This window comes from Rhincodon typus, chromosome 9, assembly GCF_021869965.1.
Source record: "Rhincodon typus isolate 14 chromosome 9, sRhiTyp1.1, whole genome shotgun sequence".
Lineage (NCBI taxonomy): Eukaryota > Metazoa > Chordata > Chondrichthyes > Orectolobiformes > Rhincodontidae > Rhincodon > Rhincodon typus.
This window is the reverse complement of record NC_063340.1, coordinates 1860771-1882792: the sequence shown is the minus strand read 5'-3', so window position 1 is coordinate 1882792 and position 22022 is coordinate 1860771. Positions and strand designations below refer to the sequence as shown.

Below are 22022 nucleotides of genomic sequence, written 5' to 3'. Positions count from 1 at the left end.
TCTGTCATTCGCATTGCTGAATCCATTATGCTCCAGTGTGGCTTGATCTTATTGTGTCTGACATTGTTTGGTCTGTAAAGCTGTGTGATGCTGTTTTATACTTGGAGAGTGTGTTTGTGTAGTGGAGATGAGCACAGGTTAATAAAAACTTCATGGAAGAAGAAATCAAAAAATGTTCTATCCGTAGGAGTTTCGTCAGCTGTGGTTCTTTCATACTGTGACCCGTTTTCTGTCCAATTATAAACCTCTCCCTCCTCTCTGTTCAAACTTCTCTACCACCCCTGTCAGTAACAGACCACAAACATGTTTTCTGTGTACTGTATCCTCATGTTATTAACCTCCTTTCCTTTTCTTAACCATTCTATTACCCTAAATCTGTCATATCATGCCCACTGCCTACTGGTGAGACTGCCAGCATGCATGTTACCTCCTGTAGTTAACCTTTGTCTTGTGTGCATTGACCTGGCTGTAGGAAAGCAAGTAAGATGCTGAATTGGGTTTGTGAGGGCAAGTTTGGTGAGGTTGGGAAATGTAAGAGGAAACCGTAGAGAATTGGGGAAATCTTGGAGGGAAAATTAAGATTTATCAAATTTTAAGTTGCTAAAAGTGCTTAAGTGTTCAGTAAGTCACTTTTATTACCTTTGGGGTAGGAATCATGTCTCGAGTTTGGATCATGACAAGTGAGAGGGCGCACAAAAGGTTTACCAGGATATTGCCTGGATTGGAATACATAGCTGTAAGTAGAGGTTGGACAGACTTGGAATGTTTTTACTAAAGTATTTGGCGGGGAAAGGGGTTACCTGATATGAAATTATAACAGGCATGGATAGGCTGAATAGTAGGAGTCTTTTTCCCAGGATGGAAATGTCAGATACTCGGGGCATAGGTTTATAGTGACAGGAGAAACGTTTAAAGGAGATGTACATGGAAACGTTTTACACAGAAGGGTGGTAGATACTTGGAATGCACTGCCAGGAGAGGAGGTAGAAGTAGATACATTAGCAAAGTTTAAGAAGCATTTAGGTAGACAAATGGACAGTCAGGAAATAGAGGAATACAGACCATGTGCAGGCAGATGGAAATAGTTTAGAATAGCAACATGCTTGGTACAGACTTGGTGGACTAAAGGGCCTGTTTCTGTGCTGTTCTACATACGAAGTGCAGGCCTGACGAGGTTAGCAGTGGATGGGAGCTTGAGGTCTTATTTAACATGGGATGGGGTGCAGCAGCTAGCGGAGGATTGAATCTTAGCTCTAGTGAATGGACACGTCGTAGACATTTCTGCTTTAAAAAAAGACCCTGTGTTACTAAACAGCATTAGACAGCAAAGACAGGACCTTGATAATTCACGCTTCACCTTATACCAGCAGCCTGAGAGAGAACCTTGACTCACGTGCTTGTACTGCTGACCTGATTTTTGTTGCTCAAAATGTCCTGCACCTTCCATTAGGTGATTGTGGCCTGATTTTCTCTACAGCACCCTTCCCCAAACACCCACCAGCTCCCAGTTTAAAAAAAGCAAAACAAAAGATGACAGATGGTAAGATGTCTCCTCCTATGCCATCTAACTGTTATGACTCTGTGAACATATCCTATGGCTCATTGTAATGCCCAAGAGCTCTGCTAAAATGTACAAATGTTACGAGGCATCCATCTGTCAGTCATGTCACATTTCCTGTGTCACATTTTGGGATCTGTATATGTGCAGGTCTGTTACAGGAAGAAGTAGAAAATGTACTAATCAGACACAAAAACTATAACTAAGAAAATGTTATGTAGAAAAATGAACAGTTTTCATATCTATAATTAGTAGAAAGGAAAATTGAGGTAAACTGCCATAGATAACTTTTGAAAATCCTTCTGCTTGCTATTATAGTTTTTCCTCCGAGGTGAATATTCCTTGCTGCAAAAGAGTTTTCTAACATTTGAGTCCCAGTGTTGAGTTCATAGTGGTTCTTCATTCCATCAGTGGTAGCTGCATGATCCACCATGATCTTTAAACACTAGCCTCACGTTTAAAGATTCCCAGGTTCACCTTGGGAGAATAGAATTACTAGTTAGACGGTTTCAGATAAAGTACTTACTCATCAGAATTATTTCTGTGGTCGCATGTGAGGCCTTGCCTTCATCTGAAAGAATTACGAACGTATGCATTCCCCTTCTGTGTCTTAGACATAGTATTCTCTGGATGTGAACAAAACCACAAGACTTGAACCAGTTCCAAATGATTTGATATTCCTCTTGTCTTGAATTAGCAACTTTTTTTCCCAAGAATGAAAAAAGTTTAGTATTTTACATTGTCAAGGTGCACCACAGTTGATGAAGTAACTTGGCAGGATAGTCACTGCCTTATATGGAAGCACTGCAGTCAGACTGCTCACAGGCCTTACAAGAGCAATGTAACAAATGATTAGTTCCTACTTTGTTGAGGAATAATTGTTGTCAGGGCTTCGGGAGAACTGCTCAGTTGAGCTTTCAATACGCTTGTTAAGTCAGTTACATCTAAGTAATCAAGGTTCGGGCCTTGATTTAAATGTCATCTAAAAGTTGACACTTCTGACTATATTAACCTAGGCAAGGGACATTACCATATGAGCCCTTTTTGAAGCAGCGTCTGTAGACTTTGAACCATCTAACTGAGCTTGCTTGGTGGAAATTGAATCAGAGATAGTAGGAACTGCAGATGCTGGAGAATCCGAGACAACAAGGTGCAGAGCTGGATGAACACAGCAGGCCAAGCAGCTGCGATAGGGTTAGGGTTAGGGTCATTTCTGATGAAGGGTCTAGGCCCGAAACGTCGTCCTTTCTGCTCCTGTGATGCTGCTTGGCCTGCTGTGTTCATCAGCTCTGCACCTTGTTGTCTTTGCTTGGTGGAACTTGGGTGTGAAATGTTGTTTGACTTATTTGTATCATCCTGTCATTGGAAACCTCTTAAATTAGCCATTTGAATGATTATTTCTCATTCATTGAAAACACGTGATGACATTTTTGTCAAGTTTTTCAGTGTTGCTTAGGCTGATTGTGGGCTAGATGAACATGCCCTCTAAGTGATCTTTAAAGTTTTGGAATGTAGGCTATATAGCTGCACATATAACACTTGACTGATCTTGGCATCTTTATTTATAAACTGTTTTTCATCTGTATCTTTTTTGTGAAGCACTTTCTTTCAGTGACTCATAATTTAATAGGACAAGTAGACTGTTGCGTGCAGTGACTTCTGTAGGAACCAGTGCTGTGGTGTGATGTATGGAAGTATCCAACTTTGATTTTCCCCTTGTTTTACCACACCCCTTTTAACAGTGTGCTGTCTGCGAATGAGATGTGGTCATAGAGGTTTACAACATGGAAACAAGCCCTTCGGCCCAACTTGTTCATGCCACCCAGTTTCCTACTTTTACAGTCTAGTCCTATTTGCCTGTGTGTGGTTGAATTCAATTTGTGAAAAGTAACTGATTATTTACATTGGTACACTGCCAGAGATTCAACTACATTGTAGAAAAAAAAAGCATGTTTTACCATTGCTTCAAAATATTCCCATCTCCAATTCTGTGTACAAGGTTGGCTTAGCCACTGGAAGCTCTTCCTGGTTGCTTGATAATGTATGTAGCCACTCATTCACCTTTTAGAGTTCAGGCAGTAGTAAATAGAACTTGCATTTTACAAATTGCATTTCTTGTGATGCAAGGACATGCTAGAGCACTTTACAGACAATGTGGTTACTACAAAGGATATTTATCTTTATTTCTATTTTTAAAACTTTATCCAAATGTGACCCAGGATATTAGTTTTCCAATAAGATAATGTCTCCTGGATGTGTGCTTAAGTTCCGGAGCAGGAATTTGGAGATGATTTTTAATAATTCAGCAGCACCCCCTTGAAAATGTAAGTAATGAATTGGGCAAATTGCCAGGGCTGTTTTACAAATATAATGAGATTTGTCAGATGCCAATGTAGTGCAATCCAATAACTGGGCTGATGTTCAAATACTGTCAACAATAGAGAAGCTTAGTGGATTCATGCTTGTTCCTGTGTGGTGCTAATCCCAGGATTTCTCATCTGTACAGTTTAAACTATACAATCTATATGTAAAGAGTAGTAGATTTAATGTGTTTGTGTTATTTGTTGAAGCTGTGAGTGGTAATGAAGTCTCTTTGTTTATCTGGAATTGAAGATGAGAGGACTTCTGGGTTCTGGATAACGTATTTCATGCAATTTTGTTCTTTTAGTTGAGCTCTCGGGTACTAAACTAATGAACCTTCTCTGCGCCACCTTCAATTCAAGCATTGTGATGAAAAGCCTGTGATAATAGAAATGGATAAATATAATTTTTACAGTTTAGATTTCAAGCTTACAATATTGGTCATTATTGAGGTTGGTTGGTGAGCCAACCAACCGCAACACCCACAACTCGAGCTACAAATCTACTCCAAAACCTTAGATATTGGTCATTTTTGTGAAGGGGTTTAAAAATTAATTAGATCAGTCTTTCTGGAACCATGATTTTAAAACCAACATGTGTTAGAGTGAATCAGTGACTGCAAGGATCCCTAGAATATTAATGGTAGTCTATTTATATTAAGGGGGTTTGTAGTAGGTGAGAGAAAACCTTTAAGTCATTAGTGGTAGCAGAGTCTAGGATGAGCAACTTCACTTAATTAAAATTGTGATTTGATTTATTGTTGTTACATGCATCTAAGTACGGTGAAAAGTTTTGTTTTGCATGCAGTACATAACACAAGGACATATGGATCATAGGGTGTTTAGCCAAAATGAGACATGCAAGGTTACGGCTGCACAGGTGGTGCACAAAAGCAAGATCAACATTAGATTTGAAATTAGAGATCCATTCAGCAATCTAATAACAGCAGGGAAGGAGCTGTTCTTGAATCTGTTGTGTGTTTAAGCTTCTGTATCTTCTGCCTGACGGAAGAGGTTGGAAGAGAGTATTACTGAGGTGGAAGGGGTCTTTGATGTTGGCAGCCTTTCCATGGCAACAAAAAGTGTAGATGGAGTCCATGGATGGGAGATTGGTCTGGGCTGTGTACACAACTTTCTGTAATTTCTTTCAGTTCTGGGCAGAGCAGTTGCCGTACCAAGCCGTTATGCACTCTGATAGTATGCTGTCAGTGATGCATCTGTAAAAGTTGGTGGAGGTCCTTATAGACATGCCAAATTTCCTAAGCTGCCTGAGGAAGAAGAGACATTGTTGTGCCACCTTCACCGTTGCATCTACCTGGGAAGGCCAGGACAGATTATTGATCCAGTTGCAGAGGACGAAGCTTGAGACCTAGTCTTGGGGTTTGGAGATTAGTTTGATTGGGATCATAGTGCTGAAGGCAGAGCTTAGGAGCTTGATGTAGGTATCCTTAATATCCAGATGTTCCTGGGCTGAATGTAGGGCTAGGGAAAAGGCATCCACTGTGCTTCAGTGTGAAGGAGAACTGACTGGAATCTAAAGCAAATATACTCTCTCCTAGAAAAGCAAGTTGTTTAGAACAGTCAAAGGAAAAAGTTACCTTAGCGGAAGAGCTTAATTTGTGAAACTGCCAGACCAAGAGTGTTTGTTAGCACTTTGCCGATTATTAAAAGACTGAAACATCTAAGTCCTCAGTTGGGAGGTTTCAAATCAGCTTTCACAGCTCCGAGGACCAGAATTAAGAAGAGGCAGTTAAGTCACAGTTCCAGGTTGGACAAGGAAGGAGCATTTCCCTCAGTTTTAATTAACTGTAAACTGCTGGTGTTGGGGAGCAGATGGGATTTTCTTTCACCACGTATTTTGAAATCTTTCATATGTAGGTTGATTTGACTAATTTCATTTTTACTTGTGTGTAGTGAACTTCTGTTTTATTATTAAAACCAATTCTGCAATCTTGTGTGATAACAAGGTGTAGAGCTGGATGAACAAGCAGGCCAAGCAGCATCAGAGGAGCAGGAAAGCTGACGTTTTGGGTCGAGACCCTTCTTCAGAAATGGGGGGAGGGGAAGGGGATTCTGAAATAAATAGGGAGAAAGGGGGAGGCGGATAGAAGATGGATAAAGGAGAAGGTAGGTGGAGAGGAGACACAGGTCAAAGAGGCGGGGTTGGAGCCAGTAAAGGTGAATGTAGGTGGAGAGTTAGGGAGGGGATAGGTCGGTTCAGGGAGAGCAGACAGGTCAAGGAGGCGGGATGAGGTATGTGGGTAGGAGATGGGGGGTGGGGCTTGAGGTGGGAGGAATGGTTAGGGAGGCAGGTACGAGCTGGGCTAGTTTTGGGATGCAGTCGGGGGAGGGGAGATTTTGAAGTTTGTGAAGTCCACATTGATACCCTTGGGCTGCAGGGTTCCCAAGCGAAATATGAGATGCTGTTCCTGCAGCTTTCGGGTGGCATCATTGTGGCAACGCAGGAGGCCCAGGATGGACATGTTGTCCAAGGAGTGGGAGGGGGAGTTGAAATGGTTTGCGACTGGGAGGTGTAGTTGTTTGTATTCCCTGGTTTCCAACACCTCATCTTTACCATGGACGTCCAGTCCCTGTACACTTGCATTCCCCATGCAGATGGCCTAAAGGCCCTCCGCTTCTTCCTGTCCCGCAGGCCCGACCAGTCCCCCTCCACTGACACCCTCGTCCGCTTAGTTGAACTTGTCCTCACCCTTAACAAGTTCTCCTTCAATTTCTCCCACTTCCTACGGACAAAGGGGGTGGGGTGGCTATGGGTACCCGCATGGGCCCAAGCTATGCCTGCCTCTTTGTAGGATAAGTGGAATAATCCCTCTTCCAAAGCTACACTGGCCCTATCCCCCACCTCTTCCTCCATTACATCGATGATTCTATTGGTGCCGCCTCGTGCTCCCACAAGGCATTCGAACAGCTCATCCACTTCTTCACTAACACCTTCCACCCCATCCTTAAGTTCACCTGGACCATCTCTGATACCACTCTCTCCTTCCTGGACCCCTCTGTCTCCATCTCTGGCATCCACCTGGAAACCGATATCCATTTCAAGCCTACCAACTCCCACAGCTACCTAGAATGCACCTCCTCTCACCCACCTTCCTGTAAAAAGGCCATCCCCTATTCCCAATTCCTTCGCCTTCGCCGCATCTGCTCCCGAGATGGGACATTCCACTCCCGGACATCCCAGATGTCCTCGTTTTTCAAGAACTGCAACTTCCCCTCCACAGTGGTTGAAAATGCCCTCGACTGTGTCTCTCGCATTTCCCGCAACTCCTCCCTCGCAGCCCCCACCCGCAATAACAACCAAAACAGAATACCCCTTGTCCTCACGTACCACCCCACCAACCTCCGAATCCAACGCATCATCCTCCGACACTTCTGCCATCTGCAATGTGACCCCACTACCAAAGACATTTTTCCCTCCCCATCCTTATCTGCTTTCCGGAGGGACCACTCTCTCCGTGACTCCCTTGTCCGCTCCACACTCCCCTCCAGCCCCAGCACCCCCGGCACCTTTCCCTGCAAACGGAGCAAGTGCTACACCTGCCCCTACACCTCCCCCCTCACCCCCATCCCAGGCCCTAAGAAGACCTTTCACATCAAACAGATGTTCATCTGCACATCTGCTAATGTTGTATACTGTATCCGCTGTTCCCGTTGTGGCCACCTCTACATCGGGGAAACCAAGTGGAGGCTTGGGGACCGCTTTGCGGAACATCTGCGCTCGGTTCGCAACAAACAACTACACCTCCCAGTCGCGAACCATTTCAACTCCCCCTCCCACTCCTTGGACGACATGTCCATCCTGGGCCCTCCTACATTGTCACAATGATGCCACCCGAAAGCTGCAGGAACAGCATCTCATATTTCGCTTGGGAACCCTGCAGCCCAAGGATATCAATGTGGACATCACAAGCTTCAAAATCTCCCCTGCCCTGACCACATCCCAAAACTAGCCCAGCTCGTGCCCGCCTCCCTAACCATTCCTCCCACCCCCATCTCCTACCCACATACCTCATCCCGCCTCCTTGACCTGTCCGTCCTCCCTGACCCGACCTATCCCCTCCCTCACTCCCCACCTACATTCACCTTTACTGGCTCCAACCCTGCCTCTTTGACCTGTCTGTCTCCTCTCCACCTATCTTCTTCTTTATCCATCTTCTATCCGCCTCCCCCTCTCTCCCTATTTATTTCAGAATCCCCTTCCCCTCCCCCATTTCTGAAGAAGGGTCTTGACCCGAAACGTCAGCTTTCCTGCTCCTCTGATGCTGCTTGGCCTGCTGTGTTCATCCAGCTGTACACCTTGTTATCTCAGATTCTCCAGCATTGGCAGTTCCTACTATCTCTGCAATCTTGTGTGTTTGTTTCAGTGAGAACTCATGCTTTGATAAAAGTAAAGGAAACCAAACAAGTCAGATTTCATCTTGGATCTGACTTGCCCAGTAATAACGTCAGCTGGGATCATAACCGTATATCCTTAAATATGGGTATCAAAATCTCACACTATTCTAACAATGGTGTCAGCGAACCCCCACAGATTTGTAGCAATACCTCCTTATTCTTTTACTCCTGTGATTGCAGGACCACCACGCCCCCCCCACCCCCCCACCAAAAAAAAGGATATAGGGATGCATACTAGTATGTTGTTTCAGACCCATCTTGGAGTTAGACACTTAGGCCAGGGTGTGGTTCATGACTCTTGCCTTGGAGTTGGTGATAGATCTGGAGGTAAGTGATGCAAATGATCATAGTTCTTCGATCTCCTGCCAAAGTAACCAATGCTTTTTGTGAGCACAGTGTATGAAAAAGCCAGCATTGCCTTGAAGAGCCAAATGATGACCTCCTGTGCCACAATGACCCTTCCTTTATTGAAAATTGACTCACTCACTTGTGGTACACAGTTTCTCATCTGCTTCCAGAAAATGTACTTTGCTTAGAAATCAGGAACCTGAATTGTAGCTGATAGCATTTTTGTTTCCCTTTTGTAAACAAATTGACTGTAACCCTGAACCTTATTGTATTGAGTCCACTGCCAATGTGTTGATATCGTATTCTTGCTTTGCTGAATGGAAGCTAAACTTTTTATCTTGGAATGGGTGGGAAAGAGTGAACCAAACACTATAATCCACCGTGCATTGACAATACAAAAAAAAAGTACTGCAGATGCTGGCAATATGAAACAAAAAGATAAAAAGCTGAAAATACTCATGGGGCTGGTAGCTGCTGGAGAGAAACAGTTGAAATTTCATTGACCTGAAATATTATTAGAATTGGTAAAAGTTAGAAATATATTAGGTTTTCAACCAGTGAAAGGAACAAAAAATGTCTGTGATTAGGTGGAAAATGGGAGAGATTAAATGACATAATTAGTGATTCAAGGGAAAATGGAGTGGAAATGGAGTAAGTAAGGAAGTAAAGGAGGTGTGTAAGGCAGAGTGTTTAGCACCAAAAAGGCAAGAAATGTGCCACCTGAACATCAAGATGAGTATTTTCAGCATTATCTTTGTTCTTCCCCAGTGGGCCTGAAGCATCTTGTGCAAATAGCTAGTGTCTTAATTGGAATAAAATGGACTTTGTACAACTGGTTAAAACTGAGAATGGGATAATTCAGACTAATGCCAACTGTTGCTTGATTAATGCAGGTGTCTTTGCTAAAGCGTCTGGAGCGAGTTTTCCAAACTTGTTTTTCTCCGGTGCCAACTACTAAGGTCACCAAAGAAGAAATCTGCTCTCTGGGTCAGCTGCTGCAGTCTGGACTGGAGAAGGGAGACCAGGTCAAGGCAAATAATGGGTAAGATTGTGAGCAAGTACGTACATTGCCGAGGATTCAGTTGAAATGAATTGGGAAAATCATGGTTAAATGCATTGAAAGTGATTCATTAAGCTTACTATGAATAAAAGCTGTAACCGTTGAGCTGACGAAGATTCAACCAAAATGCTCTTTGCATACTGCAGCAAAAAAATTGTTAAATTCAAATGTGTAGTCGCTGAAAGCGATAGAAGTGAAAATCTGCAATGAAATCTACTCTAAACAGAATTCTTTGATTAAAGTGCTTAATCTGCTGAGTCACGTGTTTTATTGCACTGAATAGCTTCATTATTTCTTGTGGGTCATGCAGGGAGTTGTTATCTGTGTGGACCGAGCTGCAAGATGTGGAAGATGCTCACGGCCTGAGGTACCAGTGGGGTGGTTCTCACAGCAACAAAAAGCTTCTAATTTCTCTGGGAATCGATACCAGAAACATTGTAAGTTAATGGGATTGGGGGATAAAGGAGAATTTATTAGAATTTGCCAGCACCTTCCAAACCCTTTGCCTGAGCCACCTAGAGAGGCAAGGACAGCAGAGGGTGGTGGTGGAGGGTTGCTTTTCAGACTGGAGGCCTGTGACCAGCAGTGTGCCACAAAGATCGGTGCTGGGTCCACTGCTTTTTGTCAGTTATATAAATGATTTGGACATTAACACAAGAGGTACAGTTAGTAAGTTTGCAGATGACACCAAAATTGGAGGTGTAGTGGACAGCAAAGAAGGTTACCTCAGAGTACAACAGGTTCTTGATCAGATGGGCCAATGGACCTAGGAGTGGCAAATGGAGTTTAATTTAAATAAACGTGGGGTGCTGTATTTTGGAAAGGCAAACCAGGGCAGGACTTAATTATTTAATGGTAAGGTTCTGGGTCCTGTTGCTAACCAAAGACCTTGGAATGCAGGGTCATGGTTCCTTGAAAGTGGAGTTGCAGGTAGATAGGATAGTGAAGAAGGTGTTTGGCATGCTTGCTTTATTGGTCAGTGCATTGACTATAGGAGTTGGGAGGTCATGTTGCAGCTGTACAGGACATTGGTTAGCCCACTTCTGGAATTTTGTGTGCAATTCTGGTCTCCCTGCTATAGGAAGGATGTTGTGAAACTTTGAAAGGGAGAGGCTGAATATGCTGAGGCTGTTTTTTCCTGGAGGGTCAAAGGCTGAGGGCTGACCTTTGAGGTTTATAAAATCTTGAGGGGCATGGATAGGGTGAATAGTCCAGGTCTTTTCCCTGGGGTGGGGGAGTCCAAAACTGGAGGGCATAGGTTTAAGGTGAGAGAGGAAAGATTTAAAAGGGACCTAAGGGGCAAATTTTTCATGCAAAGGGTGGTGTGTGTATGGAATGAATTGCCAGAAGAAGTGGTGGAGGCTGGTACAATTACAAAAGGCATCTGGATGGGTATGTGAATAGGAAGGGTTTCGAGGGATATGGGCCAAATGTTGGCAAATGGGATTAGATTAATTTAGGATATTTGGTTGGCGTGGACGAGTTGGATCGAAGGGTCTGTTTCTGTGCTGTACATCTCTATGACTCTATGACAGCAGATACACCACCACTTGCAAGTTCCGCTCCAAGTCATACACCTGGAAACAACCTGAATATATATTGCTGTACATTCCTTCTTCATTGTAGATACGCCTCTACCACATGGATTGCTGAGGGTCAAGGAGGCAGCTGAGCACCACTTTCTCCAGGGTATTTAGGATGGGCAGTAAATACTGGCCTCAGCCAGTGATGCCCACCTGCTATGAATTTTTTTTAAATTGAAGAAAAGTTAACTTGTTTTGATGCAGCTGGCTTACTTCCAATAAACAGTTGTACTTTATGTTTTCATTCTTTCTGAAGTGTACTGACTCTTGTTAAGAGCAAATGAGTCACTCTGGCAGCCATGTTCCCATTGCTGTTTGCAACATGGACATTTAATACATTTGATGGTAATTGTGGGGAAAGGAGAGTACCTAGTTTTTGTAACCGCCTTCAATAACTGCAAGAGCATGCAGTTATTACATAAGTTTTATTTGTCCTCTGAAGTTTGACACTTTGACGATGTGGTGAGTTTTGAGTGCTGCAGTGAGATTTCAGCTTAGATTATAAATTCAAACATTTGAATGGAACTGAAACCCATAATCGAGTGCAAGAATTATCACCAACTGAACTAAGCTGTCAGAATGTTAAGTGCAAGGCTTCGTTTAGAAGGGGGCTAATTTCTAATGCTTAAAAAAAGTCTTTTGAGTTGTTCTTCAGAAATAGAATTGCAAACTGTTTATACATCAGCTTGTTGAATTTCAAGATCTTTAAAACTCTGATATTTTCCCTTCATTTCAGGTTTAATTAAATAACAATTAATTGATTCTAATTGTCTCTGTTTCAAAAGTTGTTTACAGGGCAGAGGAAGCAGCCTGTCATTGTTCCCGCATATGCATCTGGTCTGGTAAGTACAGCTCTAAATTGTGTAATATGATGCATTAGTCACCTTCATTTTTGTGTAAATGGAAGCAGAAAAAGAAGAATGACCTGCACCCGGACTCTAATTCTGTAATTTTATTATTCAAATGTCCTAACCAATCATATAATGAAAAATATTGGCAAGTCTTATGGGTCCAACAAATGTTATCTGGTGTTTCAAATTTTCAAGTAAACTAGGTGCAGAAATCCCCTTTAACAACCTGACAACAAGGTAGATTTGTTGTAAACTGCAAATGATTATCAAACTACAGTAAGTGGATAGAATCACCTTGTGTAAACTGCCCATGGTATAAAGTAGATTTTCTCATTGTGTTTATGTAATTTATTCTTTACAGTACATTTCACTTTAACAGGCTGATTTCCAGAATACTTGTGGTAATTATTATGCTTGTTTAGCTGTATGTATAGAAGAACCTGGACAGAAAATGATTTCTTTTCTTGCATTGGGGTTGCTTCGTCCCTACATACTTCATATTTGAAAAGCAAACTACAAAAAACCCTGTTTTCCCTTCTCCTCAGTTCAGATTCTATTTGTGATCATTAAACACCCAGATTTTGACCAAACTGTTATTTAAAGTACTCTTTTATTGATGAACTACAAATGATCACTTATCATTCTGAAAACTTGCATCAGTATGCAAAATAAGGATTAAGTCCCTGCTGATATAAGCTGCACAGTGTTGCAGTTTACAGTAATGGTGCTCCATTCCTTGAGCTATTACCTGAACCATTACCATAATACAGAGCTTCCCAAACTTTACCGTGGAGCCTTATTTTGATGCTTGAGAATGGGTGATCCTAGGGCTATGTTTGTGGTGGTGTGTAGTCTCTTTAGACTACTCAGCACTTAAGTAAAAGAGACCTACCTTTTCACGAAGTTTTCTAGGACAAGAATCAGGACTGCCATTCCAGCCATAGGAACAGAGGACTTGGGAGGAGGGTTAGGCCACCTGGCTCCATGAGCCTGCTCCACCATTCACTGACAGATGGCTGATCTGGTTTTTGTGTGAACCCCAACCCTCTGAGCAAAAAAATTCTCCCCATTACTCTTGAAAAGGAGACCTCTTATTCTTAAATGATGTCACCTTAGTTTTAGTCTCCCACACAAGAGGAAACATGTTGCAGTATCGACCTTGTCAGGTACCCAGTTAGGCCATGCCCACTGTCTTAACAAAAAAAAAAGCAAGGGTTTAAATTGAGCCTTGCAACAGTTAATGTTTGGTTGGAGATTCACAGTAACCATTGTTACCTTGGAGTTCACAACATCAAATTTTTGTTTGCTTCTTTTTCATTTTGAGCCTGTTGTTGTATGGTTAAGGTATTGCAATCTAAAGTGCGCATTGACATCTGAAAGTCTTAATATTCAGTAGTTGGGTTAAGTATCATCAGTAATATAAGCCAGTATATTTTTCATTTGTTCTTAAATTGGCTGAGAACTTAAAAGGTTAGCTTTGCAAGTGCATGCTGCTAAAATGGGTTCTCGCATACTGAAAGCACATAATCAGGAAATTGTGCATTTAGCAAGTTTGCATTTCTGTTGCTGAGCAGAAAACCTTGGGCTGTGCACCCACGATTTTCGATTATGCACTTCCACTAGGTGAGGCTCAAGTCCAAGAGCGTATCTCAAAACTTGCCAGTTAGGGTATACCTGGTTTATGTAACTTGGTTTCTTTTGTTTCAGGGCATGTTAGAACCCACTAAAGAACCAGTAAAGCCAATATCGGCTGCAGAGAAGATAGCGTCAATAGGTCAAATTTCAACTGCAAGTGTCACGCCCTCAGAAATGTGCGGTTCTGCATCTGATCAAATCCAAGTAATCATAAATTACAATTGTTTCATTACTAAAGAATATCTAACGATTTATAATCTTTTGCTTATAAATAGCTTTGTTTACTGGTTAGTAAGTTGCACAGAGTAGGAGGAAGATTGACTAAGCGATATAGATTGTCTATTGCCTAACTTTTAATAAACTTTCCATTCCTGTTCTTCCCAGCTCATCAGTTTCTTAAGTTTTATTCCATCACTGTTCCATCCTAGCTGAATGGTGGATTGACATCTATTGCCAGGCTTGGAACAGTGACATTTTTTAAAAAAAAATTACGGCTGTCTGCTCAAGTGACTCTGGTAACTGGCATCCACCCGTCCATAGGAAATACCTTGCTTAAAGTTTTTGAGAAGATTTGTAGCTCGGGTTGTGGGTGAGGCTGCAGACTTGCTGAACTGGTGTGTTTGAAGATGTTTTGTCACTCCCACAGTCCAAAGATGTGCAGGCTAGGTGGATTGGCCATGCTAAATTGCCCATAGTGTTCAGGGATGTGTTAGTTAGGAGGATGGGTCTGGGTGAGATGCTCTGAGGGTCAGTGTGGACTTGTTGGGCCGAAGGACCTGTTTCCACACTGTAGGGATTCTGTGACCTATGACCCTGCTAGGTAACATTGTCAGTGCGCCTCTGGTGAAGTGTTGGCGTTCAGTCCCACTCGTTATTTATATACCTCGGTTTGCTGGGGTGGTTGGCATCACTTGCTTCCAGTTCTGTTTTTCAGTGGTTTGTATATCGGGTCCAGTTCATTGTGTTTGTTGATGGAGTTCCGGTTGGAATGCCAGGCCTCCAGGAATTCCCTGGCATATCTCAGTTTGGCTTGTGCTATTATGGATGTGTTGTTCCAATCGAATTTGTCTTCCTTTGTCTGTATGTAGAGACCAGTGAGAATTGGTTGTGTCTCTTGGTGGCTTGTTGGTGTTCGTGTATCCTTATTGTCAGTTTTCTTCCAGTTTGGCCTATGTAATGTTTCTCACAGTCCTTGCACAGTATTTTGTATATTACATTAGTTTTATTGGTTGTGGGTATGGGGTCCTTTACGTTCGTCAGTAGCTGTCGTTGGGTGATTGTTGGTTTGAGGTCTACCCTGATACCTTGTGGTCATCTCTGATACGCTGTTTAAGCATATACAGAATGACTACACATATGGACCAGATACTTAATTACACCAGCAACCACCCCAACACCCATAAACAGACCTGCATCAGGACGTTATTCAAACGAACCACAACACACTGCAGCTGCCCGGAATTGAGCAAAGCAGAATAGGAGCACTTATACAGAGTTTTTAAAAGGAATGGATACCCAAAAAGCACAATTGGCCGTTACCTCTGCGACAGACCACAACAAGAAGACGCAACATGACCAGGCGCATTAGTCACCCTACTGTATATTAGAGACATATCAGAGAAGACCATAAGACTTCTCAGACCTCTAGGTATCAGGGTAGCCCACAAACTAACAACCACCCAACGACAGCTACTGACAAACGTAAAGGATCGCATACCCACAACCAATAAAACTAATGTAATATATAAAATACAATGCAAGGACTGTGAAAAACATTACATAGGCCAAACTGGAAGAAAACTGATAATAAGGATACATGAACACCAGCTAGCCACCAAGAGACACAACCATTTCTCACTGGTCTCAATACACACGGACAAAGAAGGACATGAATTTGACTGGGACAGCACATCCATAATAGCACAAGCCAAACTGAGATATGCCAGGGAATTCCTGGAGGCCTGGCATTCCAACCGAAACTCCATCAACAAATACATTGAACTGTATCCGATATACAAATCACTGAAAAACAGAACTGGAAGTGATACCAACCACCCCAGCAAACAGAGGTATATAAATAACAAGCAGAACAGAACACCAATGCTTCACCGGAGGCGCACTGACGATGTTACCTAGCAGGGTGATGATATGTCTGCAACCAAACACACCGGCTCGGCGAACAAGTCTACAACCTCAATACCTTGCTTGTTTTAAGAACTTTCTACAGATGTGAGGCAGAGATTGGGAAGCAGATGAGATCTCTATCTGGAGATGTTTACTTTGTCGTCTTCATCACTGTTTTAGGTAGTAGTGTCTTTGTTTGACACAACATAAACTTTGAGTGTTCAACATTATGGACAATTGCAGTAGAGTTATGAAATAGCAAAATTATCTGCTTTGGTATTAATTTGCAGCTGGAGACCTTTTTTCTTCTCAGTACAACAGAACTCTGATGTGTAATGTAATGTTTCCTTTCCTCCCTAGGAGCACGTTCCGCCTGTCCAGTTTGACTGGAGTAGCAGTGGCCTTACTAATCCTCTTGATGGTACGTCCCTGCATAGAGCCTCTAGCACCAGAGCTAGAGTTAAGAAACCTACCAAGTTCAGACAGACTTCTTTCTCCTGATTTTTTTTGTTTGTTTTGCTTTCCATTTCTTTCTCACTATGGAAATCTGGTTTCTCTTAGCCTAGTTTCGCGAATTATGAAAGTCCCTCATATACAGTATTTATATTTGTGTTGAGCATTAGAACGCTAACATTGCACCCTGGCTTTCACAGTTTCAATTCTTTCCCTCTCATAACAATTATGCAAAACTATGCAGTATTAATCTACTTAATTTATTACCTAAAACAGCTGATTTTATAACTGAAATAACAAACATAGTTTGCCAAATCAATATTTGTCATTTACTTCCCATTAGCAGTCTCATGAAAATGTTTGCAGTTTTTATGTGGGGAGCTGTAATGTATTTATTTGTAATTTTTTAAAATACATTCTGCGTAAACCAGAGAGAGTGCATTTTTAAAGTGTGTGTATATATGTAAAAAAAAAAATCACATAACCAAACCAACACAAGTTCAATGATACATTTTTATCATTGTAATTCATTGCAAGTTATAGTAAATTATTCTGATTGTCAGACTTATTAAGGTCTAAAAACTTTGAAGTTAACATGCAAGAAGACCTCTCTTGCAGGCTATTTTCTCTCTCCCATTTTATCTACATTTCTTTTTAATTGCACAATTGCTTAAGTAAAAAGATTAAGTGTGTGGTAACAAATGGAATAAGACCACTAATTTGCCCAAGGTATTGATTGCTTCTGAATGTTGCATCGTACTTAATATGAGTTATACTATCTAACACATCAAAAGCAACTTAAGCTTTTACTTTGTGTGTATGTTATAAAATATAAAACTTGCTAACATTTGGCTTGACTTTAAGAATGAAGCTCATGTGGAGTTGGCGGTACTATGTGTGTAGTCTTTTTTTAAACTTGTTGAATACTGAATTTCATAGGTTGTTGACTTCCAAATATATGGCAGTTAGCATTTAATAAACGTTGAAGTATTATGTGACTGAACATGTAGATCTATGAAATCATAAATTAGAAAATTGCTGAAGTTAAAATGCGAATTATTTTATTGGTCTTCCTGCAGTGCTGCAAGACTTAATCATGCGGGTCAAATCAAAGTCCTATCCACAAACTCCTTGTCTAAAAATGGAAAGAAAGCTTGGGTCATCCTCTGTGTTGTTTTGGTGTCCATTAACTAATCCAGTCAAATCTTCCTGCTTACTTCATGATTGATTCCTTGTGCTTGTGATTTGTTTGTCAGGCTCAATTTAAAATTAAAATTCTTTGTGTCAGTTACATCATTGAGGAAAGTACATTCCCTCATTGATTTTAAGCTGCAACATTTGTGCACTTTATGACCTATGTATTGTAACTAATATTCATTATAGAACTGGTTGACTAGCTAACATGGATAATTAATCCTCAGTGTTTGAATGCTTATGTTTATAGTATGTGGTAATGGTAACCTGCATGTTGAAGTTTGTGTCTTGCCCCCCTATCGTTCATCAATTCCTTTCCCCTGGCTAAACCTCTGTATGACTGCTTACCAACATGGTTACTGAATTTCAAGCTAATGGAGGTTCCACTGTTCTAAACCTTGATTTCTTTGGACCCTTGGATGACAGTAGCTCTAGCAACAGTGACATAATCCCAGGTCAGCAGAATGTCTTAACTGCACCATGTTAGGCTTCAAACACTGTGATCACATGACTCTCTTCCCATGAACAAAACCAGGTTTGTCTGATTGGCATCAGATCTATCTTATTGAAAGCAATGTAATCTTTCACCTATTACAACAGTTGAATTTTTTAAAAATACAGCGAATCAGAAATCAACCAACATAATAATGTGTGGAGCAGGAGGAACACAGCAGGCCAGGCAGTTTCGAAACGTCAACTTTCCTGCTCCTCTGATGCTTCCTGGCCTGCTGTGTTCCTCCAGTTCCATACTGCATTGTCTCTGACTCCAGCATCTGCAGTTCTTGCTATCCCTAATACTTAACTTCGGGCATTTAACTCTTTTTGTCTTTATTTGTGTGTGCCAGTATTCTCGTGCTGAAGCCCATTCACTCCAGCAATGTATTTCTTAGGAGACCAGTGAAATTGGATGATCTTGGCTTCCTTTTACATTTCTGGCTTTTTTATTGGGATAGTGATGATTATTCCTCCTATATATCCCGAATTGTCTGAGAAGTTGATGATGGTGGGCTTTCCCCATAAATTGCTGGTGCTCCTATGATAGTGATGCTACTACAGTGGTGTTAAATAGGAACTTCAGGGCACCAATCAAATGACTGAAGGATTAGGGATACCTGTCCAGGTTGGGATTGTGCGTTACCTGGAGGGAACCTCGAGAGGCAGTGTTAGTTTCATGGTTTCAGTGCTCTTGCCTTTCTTAGTGTTTGAGGTAGAGAGATTCCTGGAGAGGAAGTCGCTATCAAAGTACCCGTGGCAAGTTCCTGCTGAGTACCTTGCATACTTCAGCCACAGTGCGCCAATGGTAGAGAGAATGAGTTATATCATACACTGGCAAGGTCAACAGTTAAAGCAGCCACTCTGTCCTGGATGATGTGCTTGTTGAATTGTTCCAAATGAGTACCGAGTATTTCATCATTCTCTTCACTTCACTCCTGTGAATGGAAGGGTGGTTTTAAGTGGTCAGGAGGTGAGCCTTCATGGTACATGTCCTAGTACTATCACCTGTTCTTGTAAGCTTGCTGATTTATTTCAGGCTGTGGTTGGCGGTGATGCTATTGTTAGTTAAAAGTGAGGCTTCTGGACTTGCACTGAAGATTGAATACCTTGATAAGAGACAGCAATCCTGTATTAAGTCAAACCTAGATACTGTTCCAAGTCCCGTTCTTGGTCAAAATGATTTGCTTCATTATCAGGGGAGTTAAGTTTGGAGTGGAACACTGGAATTTTTAATAAACAGCTTTACTAGTATGATGATGGGTATGTCATTGATAAAGTAGCTGAAGATGGATTTTGAATTCAGGTTGTTTACCTAAGGAACTCCTGCAGAGATGTCCTGTGATTGTGATGACTGGTCTTTGATAACCACAGCCATCTTCCTTTGTGTCGAAGTGATTCCATAACTGGAGGGTTTCCCTTTGACACACCCCATTCAGTAACTTTGCCAGGATTTCCTTTTACAATATATCGTGTTAAGTGCTATCTTAACATTGAGACAATGACTTTTTCAGATCAAGTCTGTGCCAGGATGTGCAACCAAGTGCCTGTGTGTCACTTGTACTGAGCATTGATGGGTACGTGTCACTTTATGACAAACGTTAATGACTCCTTTCATTTGCTTGACTGATGTTTGGGAAAGGGTGCATGGCACAAGTCAAATTAGTTATTTTTTGTGTAGGATATAGGCAATCTTTTACGTTGTCCATGTAGATCCCAGTTTCCTAACTGTACTGCAATAGTGTAGCTAAGTAGCTCCAGTGCTCAGGTCTACAGTACAGTGCCTGGGCTGATAACTTTTGTGTTGTCCATTACACTGATCACCTTTCTGTTGTATGGAAGTGAATGGGGTGGTGGGGTGAGAAAAGAAGCTGATTACATGGGAAACATAAGTAGGGCCGGCAAGCTGGTCTTTCTAAAATGCCTGGAAACATTTTAATCCTTTTTTTTACTCGCATGTTAAGTTGAAGGTGGATATACTGATGAAGCCTTCTCCTGTTTTTGGTTAACCACATCATTTGTGACTGGACTTTATGGGGCTGCAGTGCATTCCTGTTATTTATAGGACCACAAAACTCTTTCTATAGCCTGTTCTTTTTGTGTTTGGTGTGCAGGTGATTCTTTGTAGTAGCTTAACTACATTTATAACTGTTTCAAGATATTGGTTTTGGCTGAAGTTTCTATGTGTTGTCTGTAACTACTTTCCTTTTTAATTCATGCAGGGTCATGGGCATTGCTGACTGGGCCAGCATTTATTACCCATCTGTAGTTGCTTGAGGAGGTAGCAGTGAGCTGCTTTCTTAAACTGCTGCAGTCAATTTCTTGTAGGTAGACCCAAAATCCTATTAGGGAAGGAGTTTCACAGTTTGAGCCAGCACCAATGAAGGAACAACAATGTAGTTCCAAGTCGATATTGTGACACTGTTCCCATGTCTCTGCTGCCCTTGTCCTTCCAGTGGTAATAGTCTTGAGTTTGTCAGGTATGTCTAAGGATCCTTCCTTGAATTTCTGCAATGCATCTTCTAGATGGTACACACTGCTGCTTCTGAGCATTGCTGGTGGTGGGATTAAATGTTTTTGGATGGTGTGCCTGCCAAGTGGGCTGCTTTGTCCTGGCTTCTGGTGTCCTGGTGTCAGGCTTCTTAAGTGTTTTTGGAGCTGCACCCATCCCAGGCAAATGAGGATTATTCCATTTCACTCCTGACTTGTGCCTTGTGGATAGTGGCCAGGCTTTGGGGAGTTAGGAGGTGAGTTATTTGCTGCAGGATGCCTAGCCTTTGACTAGCTCTTGTATCCACAGTGTGTATTTGGCTGTTCCAGTTCAGTTTCTGGTCAATGGTTAACCACCCCCTTCCCCCTCTCCCGAATGTTGATAATGGGGTATTCTGCAATTGTCATATTGTTGAAAGCCATGGTGATGCCAGTGTTGGACTGGGGTAGACAAGGTCAAAAATCACACGATACCAGGTTGTAGACCAACAGGCTTATTCGAAAACACAAGCTTTTGGAGCATAGCCCCTTCATCAGTTGAAGTGAGAAACAAGCACAGAGAACACAGAATTTATAAGTAGAAGATCAAAGGGTCACATAACTGGTGAGGATCTATTAAACAAACCTAAGATGCTGCTAAATCTTTAATCGGTTAGAAGGTTTTAATTGATTAGTACATATATGCAAATCCCCAAATCTATTTCAAGTCATTGTCTTGAGAAAGCTAAAGGTTTTGTCAATGTGAAGAAGAGGTGACATTTTAGATCAGACAATGCATGTTAGGTGTAAGGCTTTGTTTAGAATCCATTTGTGTTTTAGTTTGGAGTCATAATGGTTTTATTTCTAAAGTAGGAATTTATAAAACACCACATTGACTGTCAATAAATTGTGTGCTTTTTGAACAAAATAGAGTATATGTGCAAATACAGATTTACCCCATAGATTTTTGTGTGTGTGTGTGAGAGAGGGTGTGGGGTGGGGTTACCTGTAGAGTGACATGAACCCAAGATCCCGGTTGAGGCCATCCTTATGGGTACCGAACTTGGCTATCAGCCTCTGCACGGCAGATTCGAGTTGTTGTGTATCCCAAAGTCTGCCTTGGAGGGTGTTTACCCAAAGATCAGAGGCCAAATGTCCTTGACCCGCTGAAGTGCTTCTCCACTGGGAGGGAACGTCCCTGTTTGGCAATTATTGTGTGATGTCTGTTCATCCGTTGTCATAACATCTGCTTAGTTTCACCAATATACCATGCCTCAGGGCATCCTTGTCTGCAGCGTATGAGAGAGACAACATTGGCTGAGTGACAATAGTATCTGCCATGCATGTGGTGGTTGGTGTTCCCAAGTCCGATGGTAGTGTCCATGTCAATGATCTGACATGTCTTGCAGACGTTGCTGTGACAGGGTTGTACGGTGTTGTGGTCGATGTTTCCCTGAAGGCTGGGTTGTTCGCTGTGAA

General features: G+C 41.9%; 1 protein-coding gene across 1 annotated transcript in view; it reads left to right on the top strand.

The window, feature by feature from the left end:
• aftpha (aftiphilin a) overlaps positions 1–22022 on the top strand; it is a 48609-nt gene that overhangs the window by 10623 nt on the left and 15964 nt on the right. Inside the window, exons 2-6 of the mRNA XM_048601003.1 lie at positions 9576–9724; positions 10053–10179; positions 12111–12167; positions 13884–14015; positions 16296–16356. Coding sequence (XP_048456960.1) covers positions 9576–9724; positions 10053–10179; positions 12111–12167; positions 13884–14015; positions 16296–16356 — 526 coding nt within the window. The remainder of the gene's footprint in view (positions 1–9575; positions 9725–10052; positions 10180–12110; positions 12168–13883; positions 14016–16295; positions 16357–22022) is intronic.